Source organism: Agrilus planipennis, unplaced genomic scaffold, assembly GCF_000699045.2.
Source record: "Agrilus planipennis isolate EAB-ADULT unplaced genomic scaffold, Apla_2.0 scaffold187, whole genome shotgun sequence".
In the NCBI taxonomy this organism is placed as follows: domain Eukaryota; kingdom Metazoa; phylum Arthropoda; class Insecta; order Coleoptera; family Buprestidae; genus Agrilus; species Agrilus planipennis.
Genome location: NW_020442446.1, coordinates 391,265 through 410,413, shown reverse-complemented (window position 1 = coordinate 410,413; position 19,149 = coordinate 391,265). Strand labels below are relative to the sequence as shown.

Sequence of the window (19,149 nt, the reverse complement as noted above, 5' to 3'; positions counted from 1 at the left end):
TAATACCTCTTCATTTCTAACCTTCTCTATCCACGGTATCCTCATCATTCGCCTATAACACCACATTTCGAACGCTTCTAACCTTTTCTTTTCCGCCGAGCCCACTGTCCATGTTTCGCACCCGTACAGCGCCGCGCTCCAAACATACACCTATAACGGTAGTTTTCGAATTTCTAAATTAACCGTTCGTGGGCATAGAAGTTACTTCTTTTTATTGAAGGCGACTCGACCGTGCGCTATCGTCTGCTTTATATTCCTACTACTCCATCCATCCTGATTTATCTGACTTAAATTAATTTAAGAAATTCACATTCCTTTCTAAATTTGGTTGCCAATAATAATGTGTAACATGTTGTTGTTTAAATTAGTACCTACTAATAAAACCGCAGTCAAGTCATATAGTTTGCAACAACTGTAAATTTTACTCCATGTGTCTCATATTTTAGGAGATCTAATAATATCCGCTAATTATTCACCACTATAGTATTTAGTCAGTTATTTCGTTATTCGAGTCCCACTAAAATCGTAAAGAGCAAAATTTTGTTTGTTAAGATTTCTCAAATAAAAAAACAAATGATCCTATTGACGTAGAACATTCACCATGTGATAGCCTGTAGTTTATCATTTATCAGTTACTATACATCTTATAATTTGTTAACAATACAAATAACTAGTTGAAAAGAAACTGCTTGCTGTATGTCGTATTTTATTGTTACAGCCCAAAACAAAAACCGCATTGTAAAGAACTATATTTTTAGAAACCTAATATATAATGTTGCAAAGTCTTTTCAAAACTGAAGCTGAGCAGGCTTAACTTCTTCAAATCCTTATTTATTATTTGAGCGTAGCCAGGAATTCAACTTTAGTTTAATTTCAGTAACCGAAGAAAGTTCTTGATGATGCCATTCGCCATCAACTTCGAATAAAAATAAAAACCGCTGAAATATTTGTTATGACAAAAAAGTTCGATTACGTTTCTTGCAATTTTTCGGTTCGATTCTGCCGTTTGTTTTAAATTCGAACTGCACCGGAACAGTTTACTTTAGAAACAATTGAACTTGGAAGAAACGATTTAACCGGAAACCTTAATAATTGTTTCAATTTCCAATTTATATACAAAAGCATCTCTTCTAAGAGATAAGTAGGCGTTTAAATCTACATACTCAAAAAGAACAGTATCTGAAGTTAAAAGATACGTTTTCAACAAAAAAAAAACAAAAGCGGTTTAATGTCCCGTTATTTATTTCGTACTTATCAGCATGTCATCGACCTATTCGATCATTCTTAAAAGTATATAAAAATGTAAACCCTACGAATGACCGATTAAATCGAATACTACCACAGAAATATACGAAATGATATAGAAAAGATTCGAGAACGAAGTTTTAGGTCAAACATAAGCATACGACTGCTCTAATCGTTTTAAAAATTTCTTGGTGACGATTAGCGTTCCGGACAACCGCCACTACACCAGAACATGTACGTCCTTGCTGTTCGGAACTGTTAAAGGTCGTAGGCAGACCATACACGGCTTCTGCAACATAGTGGGATTATCATATGACATGTACCATCAGATTTTATCGGAAAAATTGAACATAAAAAGGATAACTCGCGCCAGGATTTTTAAGCGAGAAGCAGAAACAATGTCGCATGGATATCTGCAAAGACTTGAAGGAATAGTTGCAAACTGATACACATTTTCTTTCTAAGGTCGTCACAGGTGACAAAAATTGGTCTTAAGGGTATGATCCTGCAATTAAATATCAATCGTCACAATGGAAAACGCGGTCTTCATCTTGACCAAAGGAAGTTCAGAGCATCGTCAAGTTCTTACTGATCTGTTTCATCGATATTGTAATGTTCGTGGGTTTAACAAAATTAACTTTTAATACTGATAACGACAAAACTATTTATTTGATATAATTGTTTATTAAAGAACTTAAAAACACTATTAAGTTATTACTAAACTTAGGTGATGAATTACTCTATTTATTTACACTACTGTTGATATATCGCTGTTCACTGGGCTATTTATATCACTGCTATCACTGTTAATTTATTTCTCGATTCACTTCTGCAACGGTTAATTTATTTCTTTTCCTCGGAGGTCGTCTCTTCCTTTGAATACTCTTTTGTTTACTTTCGGGAACCTTCTGGAAACATCCGGATAGTTTCTTTTTTCCATTGAACTGTTTAACTGCTTTCTCAGAACACAGGTACGACACATACATTTACAAATACGGCGCACATGAAGAAAGGCGCCCTCGGTTAGTCGGCGAATCGATAAGCCGTTTACGCACATGTGTGTTCGATCGCGCACAAACACACTCGTGCTCGCTACAATATTGTTGAGAAGCGTGACATACTATCCTTTTCCTCCTCCTAGCGGATTGTCCCAACAAGCGTAGTTTTTTTTGCTAGAAGTTTATTCCCTAATGACTCGCGTGTAAAAAAATTGTCATACTGTTATATTTCTTCCATGGCCCGTTTATGGTTCTGCTAATTTCAAAGTCACAAACTCCCCAAGTGGGACCGATGATTCTCTTCTTTCATCTTTTCCCAAATATGGAAAGCCGTTTACTATATATTTACTACATACTTACATTGGAAGCCAACCAGAATTTTATGCCAAACTTGTCTGGTTTGTTGGGCATGTATTGAGTAAATCTGTAACGTGCTGTCCTAGGAAACAATTGTTCATCTGTAGCAAGATATGCCCCTGGTTTATAACAGTTTTGACTGTTTTCGATAAATTTGTACCAAACTTCAGAGATCAAAGCGAACTTATCGTTTTGTAAGCGTTGGCTTCGTTGTTTTTTGTTGTCAAACCGAATAAATCTGCGAAATCATTTCGGCTCATAATTGTCGAGAAAAATTACAGACCCCATTTCGTGTTCCATAAATGTGATACATCCATATTTATAGCCTCATATGCGCCGCGTGCATATAGAAGTAGGCTCTTACAATAATACTACTGGGAGTGCGTTTTCCGAAGAATATAGTCGTAAATAACATGAATTTTCAAATGGTCAAATGATCCATCTAGTCCGGTCAAAATAGACATTCAAGGCTACATTAATGCGCACCCAGCTAAAAATTGGCATGAATTTTGGGAACTCTATTACACACAATTCGTCAATTATCCACATGAATCAAACCAACAACAATAGTTGGATTTGTCGAAGTAAATTGTTCTATTGCTGTTTCAACCATCAGGACATCAGCATCATTATCAGCTTGCTTTACAGACATATTTTCAGACGTAAATTTTTCTTTCAAGATTGAAATGAATCGAGACTTGTGTATTTGCGAGAAATTTCTGTTCGCTTGTGGTAACTGTCATAAATTCATCAAAAATGACGTCCGAAGATGAAGATGTTGTAGCTCGACGACGTTAATATTTTTTTGTACAATCAGTATAGCCATCAAATACTACAGTCACTCTATGGTCAAAATGTCTATGTACATACCGCACGTATTTATCTAAAATATGGTTAAATGTTTCTTCGTGATCCCACACTACACGGTGTAATAGATATCCTCCGTCGATTATGTACGTGGCATTTATGTTGTCAATACCTATGTTTACTGTTTCAAAGCAATCGTAAGTGGCTGACTTTTGTGATTTACGCATTCCAGCATCATCGAACAGTGACAATGGATACGGAGCCAATACTCATGCGTTGAAATAATAAAACAGGTTCGATAGGAACTTTCTCATCGTGAACTTTTACGGTGCTACTCATAGCTAAGAGAGGTACCACTTTATCAGCGCGTTTTAATTTTATGTTATTAAACGTCGTTCCTGTCATTTTGGACATGGTGGCAATTCCAACTTCACGAGCTTTGTGACAGTTAATTTTATCATCACCAACGACTCCATTAGCAATAGATACAATTTTGTTAACTTCCGGAAACGGATCATGCAATGAAAACCACTGCAGAAGGTTTTGTATGTCTTTAGAGTCTTTCTTTACTCGTGAATCACTTGCATCTACATGCTGATCCGTTGTATCCATTCTAACATTAGCGAGATCTTCCAATCCCTCACAAACCCATTTACTTATTACACTGTCTTTTGTACTTCTCTCTCGAGCAATACCTCCATCTGTCTTCATAGCTTTCATGATTGACCGCTCGATCACCATATCTGTTGAAGTTCCGCAACTTAATTTATCCGAACGTCGAACAGTGAAACATCCTTCTGTAAACTGTTTGTAAACACTAGGATTCATACAGTTCTCTAATTGTAACATATAAATATAAGTGTGCAGACTTAGCATAAGGAAAATGTCCCGATGTGTGGAAAGAAGGAAGCATTTCTTTAACGCTGTTCAAATGAGCTTGCCAATCTCCCATGCGCTCAGCCTTTATAAATTTCTTCACAATTGATACTATATAAAAATATTGAATCCAAAGTCTTGCGGTAGGTCCACGTTCTTCATATTCTCTTAGTTTTTCATTGAACTGATCGAGTAATGCTCCAGATATTTCGTCGTCATTTTCAACATCATTATTGAAATAGTGTTGTCTATTATGTTTTCAGCAGTAATGATAAGATTTGCGTCCATGACGTCATCAATATCAAGCTCTTTCAATATTATTATTGCTAAAGTTAACTGAAGTAATGTATCAGCTCGAACAGCTCTCGCTTGAGCATGACCATTGAGCATTTTTTCTAATGACCCAAGTGCATAAATCAAAGAAAGTATTTCTTTTACGCCGCTTACTTGCATAATGTAACCAATTGCAGCAAGAAACGACATGAGTAGATGAAATCCTCCGAGCCTAATTATGATCTTTGATAATTCAGACCCTTCAGGTGCGGCTGATACAATTTCTCGAGCTTTTGCATACAGAGGCTGATCAAAAGTAACAATGCATACATCATGACCATAGCGTTTTACATTTTGTAATGCACAAAGTAAAGTCGTGTATATAGTATTGTAATTACTAGCCGGTTGGTGAATAAATGGTAAAAATAAAATTTTAGATGTTGAAAAATCCTTAAGATTATTTGTTAATTGTTCAGTAAAACCATTCCAACCGGGTATTGAAAAATTCTTCCATTTATCATAGAACCATATCGCATCGACTTTTAGTGGTCAGAGCATTGGCGCGTAAAGCCAAAGAGCCCGGGTTCGATTCCCGGCGGGGGTGTGACAACAGCAACAATTTTTCCTCATTAATTTGAGGTAGTGTGTAGTGGGTAAAAATTGAGAATATTTCATATTAAAACTAACTCACATCGGGAAGATTTCTACATTGTATGTATACTATTACTTCACTATCATAAGCAAAATCTTGAACAATTATTTTACTATAACCTACTACACCATCATTTTGGTAGATCTGCAGTGGCACATGAGCTATTGCCGCGAAATCTGTTGCTGAAGGAGCTTTTTTTATCCGTTGTATCGGCTCTTCTAGTAAAACTGAACTTTTTGGAGTAACAACTTCAATGATACCCATTATGTGAAGCGTGTTATGACCGTCCAGCGTATTTACATTTATATCAGCATTGTCTGCAACATACTGAACGAATGTGCCAGTTTCTGGTGGTAAAATGTGAGGTGGACGGTGAAAAACTGCTGCTGCCTCGTACAATATAGTATCATTATAAGATACGCATAAGCCAAAAGACGATAAAATTTGTATAAGACGTTTTGATCCAAATCGCCGATGAAAAAAAAATAGAGAGACCCAATTGTAATTTTGATTTAAAAGACCTTAGCCCAACAGCAGTCATAATACTATGGCTAATATTTGTGCATACTAATTTCAAATGTTCTAAATTAAATCGCTTTTTTTTCAGAATAACTTTCTCCAAAAAATATGTCACTGATTCTGGAATTTGAGTGTTAATATCTTCAAACACACGACCTGGCGGGGGGTAATGAGAATTATCAAATACTGCAGATTGAATATCTTCTCGAATGATTGCTGCCGCAGCCTTCAGGATTCTAAATCGCTCTTCTTTTTCATTTCTTTTTTTTTTCGTAGCTAGCTCGATTTAAAATACCATAGTGATTATCAACAAAACATATGAATGTTGATGCTCCTGACTTTTCTGTTATAATAATTTTATATTTTGTAATTCGTCTAATGTAAATTGACAATCATCACTATTTTTGATGTGTGAAAATATTTCTTCCATTGCAAGATTAGTAGTTCCAGATTGAGGACGACCGACTTGACCCCCCGTAGTCGGTCTCAAGGAGGCATTATGACAGTGTTTATGATATTTAGCTTAGGCAGCAACTAAATCATGTTCAAACTCAATTCGAGTAATAACAGCTTTTGCTACATTATCAGAACGAGTCTGGGCTATATTCAGGATTGTTTCTTTGAATGAAAGTGTTGATACATGAAAAATTTTACGCCAATACTTCAGTGGTTTTCTGTTTTCTAACTCTTCATTCAATTCATTGCCAAAAATAAGCAACACTTTAAAAAAAAAAATGATCCACTTACGCGTGCTCTAGTACGAGGTGGACTTATTTTTGATGTACCAGCTTGTTCTTCTTCCTGTTTTCTTTTAAATGCAGCGATTGTACCCTTCCGAGTGTAGTTTTTTCGACACTGTCACAGAAGTCTGGTCTTTCAGGTATTCCGAAAATTCACAACCTTTTTCAATACTTGCATCAATTAACGTCTTTAGGCCACGATCAACAGTAACTGTTTCGCTTTCGGCCAAATGTTTATTACAAATAAAGCAAAATTGCGACATTTCTATTACAAACACAAAACTGCAAGAATTTTGTTTGGAAATATAAGCAATAACTACGTGTTCTTACTACGAAGGAATGCTTGAGACTAATACTATTCTATCTAGTTAGGCCCTTGAAAAAGGAGCAGGTATACGAGCGCCGCCACGCGGACAATTGAATACGCCACGAAAACTAATATTTTTACTTATATTATCTTTCTGTAACGTATATAACGGTAATTGACATACATATTATGAAGAATACAAATTTTTCAACATTTTGCATCGCTATATCTCCGAAATGGCGATTCTTCAGAAAAAAAGTGTATGAACAATTTTTATAGATAATTGCATGATGAATAATTTTTGTCTCACCTATTTTTATGATAAAACGTACCGTTTGCAATATTTGACCTTGAATAAATTTTTTTCCACACGGATTGATGTGGATAATTGACAAATTGTGTATAATACGGTCCATAATATCCATGCCAATTTTTAGCAGGGTGCAAATTAATGTAGCCTTACCCCTATTTTTGAAGCTAATTTGACCGGATTATTAGTGGTAGACTAGATATACTATAATTTTTTTTCGGAAAGTAAACAATGAAGAAAGTTGAAAATATTGAAAAATAATTAATAATGATTTTGAAAATATGACAATGTCGTGCATGTAAACAATTGCAAACTTGTACAAATAGTCACGTAGTACGGTGTCCATCATTCGTTGGAATGTAGCAGGTGCCTTTTTGAGTCCAAACGACATACATACATATTTATAATGACCGTTGTCCATGCAAAAAGTAATTTTTTCTATACTGGCTTTGTGGAGAGGGATTTGTAGGAAGTCAGAAGTTACATCTAGAGTAGGGTAATAAGAACATTTTCCTAAGGAATCTAAAATGTCTTCAATTCGGGGTAATGGATATTTATCTTCAATTGTTTTCCTGTTCACTTCGCGAAAGTCAATGACCATGCGCCATTTCTTTTTTCCGGAGGCATCCATCTTTTCTGGAACTATCCAAACAGGGGAAGCATAAGGAGAAATGGAAGGTTTAATCACACCGTCACTGAGCAGTTTGTGACTTGATTTTGAATTTCATCTTTAAGTTTTTGGGGATAACGGAAATTCTTTTGTTAAACGGGAGATTCGTCAGTTGTCCTAATGTGATGCGTTACCTGTGTGGTCGCTGTTAATTTTTGTTGATCGTCGCTAAAAATTGGATTAAATCCCTTACAAAGTTTTGTAATTTTTTTTTTTACTTGGTTGTTCATGTGATCTAATCTGAATTGCTTTATTACGTTGCTATTTAAATTGTCGTCAGCTGGGACTTTGTCCGAGTATATGTATTTGTCAAGTATATCTACATCCATAGGCTCATTGATGTGAATATTATTAAGACATTGCACATCAGCGAAACCGTTATCTACATTATAGATACCTGGTACAATTTATTACACTTAAACCATTATGCGTATATTTGCCAGCATCGGACTTGCACGATCAAAGCCTAGTTAACAAGTAGTCAGGTGATACATCTTTCGAATTATGAAATAATACAGTATGAATACATATGTAAGGTGACTACGTGACGATATATAATATGGGTAATCGCGATGTTTATAATAAAGCAATAAATGAATCAGTTCTTTGTAATGGTCCTGGCCTTCAAGTGGTTGGGAGAATATGTACAAATCGCCTTATCTCGTTCGCCGGATGCTGGACGCCTTACATTCGGCCATCCTGTAGATGAGGCACTTGTCCCTAGGTGGCTTAGGTGAAACTATGTCTCAGCTAGACCCTTCCCTGCATCTATGAATGAAGAATGATGATATTAACGTTATTGAACCAGTCTTTTGTGAAATTAGTGCCAGAAAGCAGCATGACCACGATTCAGACCATCGTCCGACCCATGGTGAGGGTGGTGAAGAACGACCATCGTCATTCTTTGCCTTCTCTCTTTATCATAATAATATTGACCCTTTGTCAATTAATAGTGTTACGAATGATTTTCATTAATTCGAAACGTTCATTTCGTCGCTGACCATTGTCAGTCCCTAGTCATTTTAAATGATTGCTCTGCGACCAACCATTGCCAGTCTGTGGAGAAATGACCCTCGTTATTTGCGAGCAAGTGACTAGTCTGACCCTTGTTAGAACAAGGAAAATGACCCATTGTCATTTCCAAATTTTGAACTGTTAGGTTGGCCCTCGCCAATCTACAATAAAAGACCCTCGTCATTTCCAACCTATGACCCTTGTCATTTCATACTCGAATCTTGGATCATCATTGTCTTGATGTCCAAGATAATTATCGGACAGTGCCGATGGATTGCTTACCTCTTAGTACTATCCACGGCTTCATTTTGTCGACGGCAACTACCGTTTTGTACTTTTTCATACCTTCTCGAAAGTCTTGTACTTCATACCGATCATTTTGTAAGACCTTCGTGACGCTAAAAGGTCCCTTAAATACAGGCATTAATTTGTGGCTGGAACCTGTCGCTGGATACGCGGTCTTCAAGATCATTACCACATCTTCAACATTATATTGTTTTCTCTTTTTTTCGTGTTTTGTTAAACCTTTCTTTTTGTTCCTGTTGGTGATTGAGTATGCGTATGCTGGTATTTTGTCTTACTTCTTGCAAGTCAATGCGTTCAAGCTGTTCCTGAACACAGTTAAGTATCTTTGCCTCGGCGACGTTTCGCCCTTTATAACCGGCCAGTAACTCTAATGTAGTTTTATTAGCTGTGCAGTTAATGGCGCCTTGGATTTTCTTTACGAATGAATCCCACTGGTCAGCCTCGCTTCCTGTTGCAGTGACAGCTAGGGTGTTGAGGACGGTGCGATTAACCCTCTCACATTGGCCATTCGCCCTTGGGGTTGCTACCGCATTCAAAATGTGTTTGATGCCGTGGCATTCGCAAAATGATTAAAATGTTTTGGATGTGAAGCCTGTGCCCCTATCAATGATGATACGCAGCGGCGCGCCTAACAAATACATAACGTTCATCAACGTTTTTGTAACACAGCGTACTTTGGTGTCTTTTAGGGCTTTTAAAATGACAAACTTAGTGAAACCATCCACTATCACCAGATGATATTTATAATGTCTTCTGCTGGTTTCGAAGGGTCCTAAATGATTTAGATGTACCGTATGAAAAGGTACTAGGGCCTTTGGTATGGGGTACATTTCCCCGTTCCTTTTTACCTGTCGGTCGCTTGTAGTACTGGCAAGCTAAACAGGCTTGAACGTATTTCTTTATGAACCGTCTCATCCGTGGACACCAATAATTTTGAGGGATACGTTGGAGGGTTTCTCAAACTCGAAGTGGCTAGAATCATCATGGCACAATCTGTAAACTTGCCAAGGACACGATTTCGGTACTACCCAAGCCATTTTCTTATCGGTTAGTTGTTTGTACAGTTTACCGTTTTTAAGGATAAAGTTATTAAAATACTGCTTGGTATTTTGTTTCTTTTATATGGTTAAAAGTATGGTTTTAATTTAATAATTTGATCGTCTTGTGCCTGTGTGGCCACAATCCAGTCAGTTTCAGTTAGGTCCACCAGGTTACGGGGTTGCGGCTGAGTGCATCAACATGGCACATCTTGTTGCCAGGGCGGTGTTTGATTTCGAAGTCATAATCTAGAACCTGTGCTACTCATGGCTTAGATCCTTTTTTGTAAACGTTGTACGTAACGCGTTACAGTCGGTAATTACTGTAAACGTTATGCCCAACAGGTAACAGCGGAAGTAGTTCAAAGAAGGGACAACAGCCAAGGTTTCGAGTTCGTATGAATGACACAACCTCTGCTCTGGTGTTGTTTGTTTACTGAAATAGCCTATCACTCGGTCGTTTTTCCCTTCCTTTTGAATAAGCATGCCAGTCCGTGCAATGTAGCTGGCGTCGGTATGCAGTTCGGTCCGTAGTTTTAAATCAAAGATTGCTTAAATGGGGCTCGACGATAGTGCTTGCTTTATCGTGTCCAAAGCATTGGTTTGCTCTTCTCCCCAGTCCCATTTGGACTCTTTCTTTAGCAAACGAGTTAAGGGCTCTACAATACCGACATAGTTTTGAATGAATTTACGAAAATACCCGGACAGTCCCAGAAACTGCCGGATTTGTTTGATGTTTTCTGGTCGAGGAAATTTTAGAACAGCTTCTACTTTTCTTGTGGTGGGGCGAACACCTTCGCTGCTGATTTCTCTACCCAAAACTTCAACTTGGGATTTAGAGAACGTGCATTTACTAAGTTTCAACGTAAGTCCATTTGTTCTGACAGCCTCCAAAACCTGTCGTAGCCTGTCTAGACCTTCGTCGAAATTGAGGACAGGAATGATTATGTCATCCATATATGGAAAGTAGGTCTTAAACAAAACGAAAGTAAGAAACCCTGGATAACAAATGAGATTGTAGGATTAATAGACGAAAGGCGGAAATACAAAAAACAGGACAGACGAAGAAGGGCAAAAAAGATATAAAGCTATAAAGTGGGAAATAATTAGGAAGTGTAGGGCAGCTAAGGAACAGTGGATTGATAGGATGTGTAAAGAAGTAGAAGAAAAGTTTGAAGTAGGTAAAACCGATGAGGCTTATAATATAATTAAAAGGAATTTTAGAGATGTAGGATACAGTAGTAATAATATAAGAAACGAGGCAGGGGTCATGTTGATAGAAAATGAGGAAAAGGCAGATAGGTGGAAAGAATATTTAGAGAACCTTTACGCAGGCCCTGAGTTAGGAGATATATTAGAGAAGGAAGATAGTGTGGAAATAGATGAGCTTGGTTATCCCATAATGAGAGAAGAGTTCGATGTAGCATTAAAAAATTTAAAGAATAATAAGGCGCCAGGTGTAGATGGAATACAGGGGGAAATTCTAAAACATGCAGGACAAGAGGTTAGAGATCGTATGTTTAAGCTGGTTAGTCATATTTACGAGACGGGGAAAGTCTCAGAGGATTATAAACGTAACCTGGTAGTAACATTACGTAAAAAGAGGGGCGCAGATAGGTGCAAGATATTTAGAACAATTAGCTTCTCATGCGTCAAAAATCTTAACTAGAATTGTACAGAGGAGGATGGAAAAATGGGCGGAAGAACTATTAGCGGAAGATCAATTTGGGTTTAGAAGAAATAGAGGAATGAGAGAGGCCATTCTAGCTTTACGGGTAACAATAGAGAAAACGATAGAAAAAAGAAAGAGTGCGTACATAGAATTTGTATAGGATGAGTTACAAAGATAAAAGAGTGATACTTAGTTTGTATAAAGAGCAACAGGCACTTATAGAACTAGGGCTGCAACGTAGAGAAGTAAAAATTAGGAAGGGAGTCAGACAGAGATGCACACTGTCATCGCTACTTTTTAATCTATACATCGAAGACGCGATCAACATCATTAAAGACAGTACAACTGTAGGGATAGATATACAGGGGCAAAAGATTAGTATGCTTAGATTTGCAGATGATATAGCAGTATTAGCATCTAGCAAGGAGGACTTAGAGATAGCTTTAAATAAAATGGAAGCGGTACTGACAGATCAGTACTGTATGAAAATAAATAAAAGTAAAACTAAAATACTGGTATGCAAGGGAAGAAAAAGTAGGGAAAGAGCGAATATAAAGATAGGAGACGAAAAATTAGAAGAAGTGGCTGATTTTAGATACCTAGGAAGTCAGATAAGTCAGGATGGAAGGAGTAGTAGGGATATAAAGCAGAGGATAGCGCAGGGTCGTGTCGCCTTTAATAAAAAGAAGTCACTTCTATGCTCGCGAACGGTTAATTTAGAAATTCGAAAAAGGTTGTTAAAGGTGTATGTTTGGAGCACGGCGTTGTACGGGTGCGAAACATGGACAGTGGGAGCGGCGGAAAAGAAAAGGTTAGAAGCGTTCGAAATGTGGTGTTATAGGCGGATGATGAGGATATCGTGGGTAGAAAAGGTTAGAAATGAAGAGGTATTGGAAAGAATAGGAGAACAGAGGACTCTATGGAAGTCAATAAAAAATAGGCGAGATAGGTTGGTAGGACACCTTCTCAGGCATGAAGGTCTAGTCAGAGACATATTAGAGGCAGAAACAGGAGTTAGGAGGGGTAGAGGTAGACCTAGATTAGATTACTCTTCGCAAATAGTTAAGGATGTGGGTTATTCTAGTTTTAGGGAAATTCGAAGTTTAGCTCAGGATAGGAAAGAGTGGAGGTACGTGTCCAACCAGTCTTAGGACTGATGACCTTATGATGATGATGATGATATGGAAAGGCGATGGAGTTTTTCGATTCTCCCAGTACATTGTTTATTAGGCACTGGTAGAGTGAGCGTCAGGTGTGACGAACGCCGTCTTTTCAATAGAGTCTTGGGCCATGGGTACCTGATAATACCCCGATGCCATTTCAAGCCCTATATAGTACTTATAACCTCCTAGGCGATCTATTTGATCCTCGATTAACGGTAGTGGGTATCTGTTTTTGATTGTGATCGCATTAAGTTTGCGTTAATCGACGCACATCCTGTAATCTCCTGTCTTTTTCTTAACGAGAAGAACTGGGCTGGCATATGGTGATTGCGAATGGCGCACAATTTCGTTTTCTAATAGATCTTGTATGATTTCTTTCAATATGTTCTTCTCTGAGTAAGACATCCCGTAGGGATGGTAGACAACTGGCTCGTCTGTCTTTAATCTAATCTGCATTTCGATCGCGGATGTTTTTCCTAAGTCTTTCATTGACGGCGAAATACAATCTTGATAGTCAACTTGTAATTTGAATACCTTTTGTTTTTCCGTTTCCGTTATTTCGCCGACGATAACGTTTTGGTACTCTAATTTTCCTTCAGACTCGTACTCAATAAAGTTAACCGATTGTGGGGTCAATTCGGAAAAACAATATAACCGAACTTGGTCCTTGACTTTTTGTAGCATTATATGTGATTGATCTAAATAGTCTGTTCCTACAAGTAAGGCGTGATTTAGATGTGAGTCATCCACAATAATGGCCGTAACTATAGCACTTACTCCATCTATTACTATTTTTATTCAAGTTGATCGGTTTACCGTTAATATTTTTCCCATGAAACATTTCAACTGGGTTCGTGGTCCTTCCACTACCTTTACCTTAAGCTCGCGTAGCACTGTTAATTTTATTAACGTGCAGACACTGCCGGTATCAACTAAACATTTTATTTTATGTCCGTTTATACGTGCCGTTTTTAAGAATAAATTTTGGTTTTCATTATTACTATTATGTACCTCAAGAGTGCTAGGAACGGAAGCCGTTGAGACTGAATTGATCTTTGGTTTCGGGCAGTGTTCCTGAGTGTGGCCCAGTTTATTACACGTGGTACAGCGTTTAATGGGTTTTGGACAGTCATTAACACGATGATTGTCGCCGCAATTAAAACACGCGATTCTTGTATTATTCGAGGACGATTTCTTTTTGAAAAGACTTTGGGACTCATTTGACGTTAAGGGTCCCTTGGAAAAGTATCTGGGTGAAAACCCCCTTTGTCCACCACTAGTACTCGGTTTCGCCTACTATTTTGCAAGTTGCGATCGTTTCTTCGAGTATTTCTGAATTTAGTGTGTTTAATTATGTTATGTTTAATTAGCCTGTTTAATTTTGACACTTTCTGGAAACAGAATTTAATTGCTGTAGGGAATGACGATAACAGCGCGGTCTTGAGTTCTGTCCATGTAACAGAGGTACTGCGCAAAGAATCATACCACTTTCTGGCATTACCGCGAAATCGACTTGTAGCAAGTTTTGTTGTTGTAATTTCATCCCATTTCTGAAAACGTTTTAATTCTTCTACTTTATTCAACCAGTCATTTGCACTTAAAGAACCGACACTTGTGTCAAAAATAAGAATGACGGTTTCATTAACTGAAATTGTAAGTGTCGGCGCATTAATTACACATGCTCGTTTTCTTCGTTGAACAGATTTCGAAGAAGACAAAGATGAGGACGATATCGAACTTCTCCGGCTTCTCCTCCTACTCTTCTCCTTCCTTTTTTTTTATTTTCTTGTTTGCCAGATGAGCGTGACGACCTCGGAGATTGCTCAGGCGGGGAGCGTTCCGGGGTGAAAGTATCTTTGGATGTGGAAGGTCTAGCAGCATCACTTGCAGGAACGGATTGTCCTTGCACCGGCGACCGAACAATATCTTTGTCACTGGGTACACTCACTTTGTTTGTTTTTGCACGACACTCGTACTTTGGTTTTGCACAAAAATAGGTTTCCCTTAATCACTAATGTTTATAACGTGTGGGAAAATTGGGGAGAATCCCACTCCTGATAATTGTGAGGGTAATTAATAAAAATGCCACTTAAACCGTTATGCGTATATTTGCCAGCATCCGACTTTCACGATCAAAGCCTAGTTAACAAGTAGTCAGGTGATACATCTTTCGAACTATGAAATAATACGGTATGAGTACATATGTAAGGTGGCTACGTGACGATATATAATATGGGTAATCGCGATGTTTATAATAAAGCAATAAATGAATCAGTTCTTTGTAATGGCCCTGTATCGTATGACTCTTTCATGTGATAGTAATAGAAGGTAGAGTTTTTGCAATATGTAATAGTACTGCTTTTAAGCTCAAGGTTGAGCTGTCTATAAACAATCTCCATTCCTCTGGCATGTGTTTTATATTTAAGGACGCTAGTAAACCGCTAATGTTATTGCAGAAAACCAAGTTATTCTTCATGTCAGAAAACGGTACCAAGTCATTGTGGCGTTTACGAAAAACACACACAGAAACATCGTCTTCTAATAGGTTCCACTGCTGCAATCTTGATCCTAGTATCTCTGCTTTACTTTTTGGAAGTTCTAGATCTCTCACAAGATCGTTTAATTCGGACTGAGTGATTTTGTGCGGTTGGCAGGATGATGTGCTCGGTGTAAAATCAGGGACTTTTAATGTTGTAGGCATGTCTTCGTTTTGATAAATCGCTTTATCGCTGTTATCTGATTCGCAGCTGTATGTTTCTGGCGGTTCCGGAATAGGAAGTTCGTCACTATGGGGTACATGTCTTATGGCAGATGATATATTGGGATAGTTGATAACCGACTTTTTCTTCTTTGACATACCTGTGCCTTGCCCAACACGAGGTGTCATGCAAAAATAGCAATCGTTGACATGATTTGTAGGCTCTCTCCAGACCATTGGTACAGCAAAGCGCATAGAACGTTTTTTACGATTTAACCAGTTTCTCAGACTTGTAGACTTGTAGATATGGGGAGCCCACTGTTTGTCTTGATCCCCTATTTTGCAACCAAAATAAAGCTGATATGCAATAGACCGCTTATGAGATGCAAAAGTCACTTCACCACAAACGTAACAGAAGTAATCTGGACTGTTTACACACTTTCGAGTTATCTTACGCGAATGCCGCCTGGCAACTGAGAAATTATGGCTCAAATAACATCCCTTGTACCTGATGTAACACTATCGTGTCGATTGCATAATCTCTTTGCACCGGATATACGACTCCGAACACATGGGTAGGATATCTAGGGGCAAATCTCCTTATCTCCCAATGCTTTTCTTACGGCACTTCCGTTCGTTAGATTTTGTCCTCTGATTGGTCGGCCCCGTCCCCCTCTTGTGTCATGTGGGTGTTTTTTGTTGTTATCCTCCATTTTGTTAACGTCTTCGGGCTTGCAATCGCCCCCCTCCCTGTTCTCCCGCATTGCCATTTATGGAATATTTTGTAATGATGTTGTAATCGTCCATTTTGTTAATGACTGGATGGGCGTGAGATCGTCCATTTTTTTGTTATTGTTTACGGTTTTTTTGTTTTTGTTAGAGTTGTTATAAGAAAAGAGGCTTTTGTTTTTTCGTCCTCTCGTTAATGAAAGTAGTTAATAATATTTGTAGCACTTGACCTTGAATGTTACATAATAATGTGCAGTAGATTTGCGTTGGTGAAACGCACTATTTACACACTATCTTACATACATACAGTGCTTTATTATTGAGCTATTTATATGTGTAAGCGTATTTAATGCAGGGAAAACTTTAAAAAATATTAAAACAACTCCATTTGAAATCAGTTTTTTTATTTTTATAATACTACTAGTGCTACTACTACTAAACATTATAAACTACTACTGCTGCTACTACTACTATTACTACTAAATAAGAAATACTACGTCGAAGATTATATTGTGGGGGAAGGACCCGGTCGTGGCTTCCGTTTGGTTTCGGAAATCTGCAAAAGAATTAATATTTACGAATAGTAAGGCAAGCAATAATAAGGTATTTATTTAATCCTAATTATATTTTCGATGGTTGCATTTAATTGTTTTGCAAACAACTCGATACTTACATACGTATCATGCTTTTGTTTTGGGAACTTTAACAACACTTACTAGATTATAACATTTGTTTGACTTACATTTGAAATAGGGTGTGGCGGAAGGTGATGAGGAATCTTCCAAATTAACGTGAAATTAACTAATCCTAATGCATAATAAACACTCATATTAAAACACCCCAAAAGTATGAATGGCGGTTCAGGGTGTTGCAGCAGTGGTTGGCAGGCTGACATTATCACGAAATTAGTCTAAAATGAATAATTTAGGGAAAAATATTAGAATCATAAACAATCAAATGAAATAACAGCTTACCGAGAAATTGGAAGGCATAGTGCTTACTATGAAATTGTCTTCTTGGTTTTCTTGCATGATGATAAGTAGAGAATGATTGATTTTTTATTCGCTATTTCTAGTATTTATAGTTATAAAACTGTGCTGGATAAGCAATTTATCAATGATGTTACTTACAATGTAACCAATACTTTTTAATCTACTCTCGTATACATTAACAAATAACCGATTGTGTTTGACGACACTTCCTTTAACCTTATCGCTTATGAATGTTACATATTAAAAAAAAAAATTCTTAAATGTGCAGTAAGCTTGTGTCGGTAAAATGCAGTATTTACACACTAACATACATACATACACACAGGGCGTTATTATTGAATTATTCATATGTGTAAGCGCGTAGATAGGAATTCGTATCAAATAGTGGAATAAATAAAAAAAGGCGAATAATTCATATGCTTTTATTAAATAGAGTTATTATAATATCCATAAAACGATATCATTGTTCTACAACTAGCTATGAAGAAAGTCGAAATTTAACCATAGTGTACAAATTAGATGCAATAAGGAATCCAATTTTCACAGAAAGAATTGCAATAATAAGGTACAAGTAGTAATTCATAACCCATGAAAATTCATCATCACCTTCTTTTAAAATATAACGTATTTTAACGTTATTTCCTGTTACGTTGTTATATCTAAATATGTTGTTTTTGTAAATATAGAATGGTAGAGCTCTACTCCAATTAGCAGGCTATGAACACGTGGGTGTTAAAGAGGATGATGAAGAAATTAGTTGATTAAATAATAAATCTTCATTTTCTGGAGATTTAAATTTTGTCGTGTTAAAGCTTTTAGAGGCCAATCACTTGGCCCTTCCACTAAATATTCAGATTCTGCTCTGCCAGTTAATTTCCTAACAATGTGTCGAAATTTTAGTTTTCTATAAGCTGGAGTTGTGGTAGAGACATTAGCGTCAAAATTATCACAATTTGAAATAAACCTATCTATAGGGTTGTTCGGAAAGTCATTTCGTTTTTTTTTTTGTGGAAATGAAAGGCGGTTTTCGTATAATAAACAAATACTTTATTAAATTATATATTGACCGTTCTGGTCCAACACCTTTTGCCATCTTTCTGGTAGTAGCATAATTCCACGCTCATAAAATTTTTGGTCTTTGCTGGCAAAAAACTGATCGAGGAGGTTTTTGACCTCCTCATTTGAGGTGAAGGTTTTACCGTCTAAAAAATTTTGGAGTGACCGGAACAAATAATAATCCGATGGTGCCAGGTCTGGAGAATATGGTGGGTGTAGCATTGTATCCCATTCAAGCTGTAAAAGCTTTTGGCGAGTGACCAAACTTGTGTGAGGTCTCGCGTTGTCTTGGTGAAACACTACACCTTTCCTGTTGATTAGTTCTGACCTTTTCTGTTGAAGTGCATCATTCAGTTTGTCCAGCTGATGACAGTAGACTTCCGAATTAATCGTTGTGTTATCCGGTAAAAGCTCAAAAAAAACGATTCCTTTAAAATCCCACCAAACAGACAGCATCACCTTTTTTTGGTGAATATCGGCTTTGGAAATGGTTTGAGCCGGTTCATCTTTTTTGCTCCATGACCTCTTGCGTTTGACGTTGTTGTATACAACCCATTTTTCGTCCCCAGTGATGATGCGCTTCAAAAACGGATCATTTTCGTGACGTTTGAGAAGCGAATCGCAGACGTCAATGCGGCGACACAGATTTCTCTCTGTGAGAACATGGGGAACCCATACATCGAGCTTCGAGGATAATCCCAGGCCTTTCAAGTGGTCATAAACTGTTG

At 37.4% G+C, this 19,149-nt stretch overlaps 1 protein-coding gene across 1 annotated transcript in view; it reads left to right on the top strand.

The window, feature by feature from the left end:
* The window catches only part of LOC112906400, a 12,048-nt gene extending 1,684 nt beyond the window's left edge, over positions 1-10,364 (top strand). The window contains exon 4 of the mRNA XM_025980458.1: positions 10,262-10,364. Coding sequence (XP_025836243.1) covers positions 10,262-10,364 — 103 coding nt within the window. The remainder of the gene's footprint in view (positions 1-10,261) is intronic.
* The last annotated feature ends 8,785 nt before the right edge of the window (positions 10,365-19,149 follow it).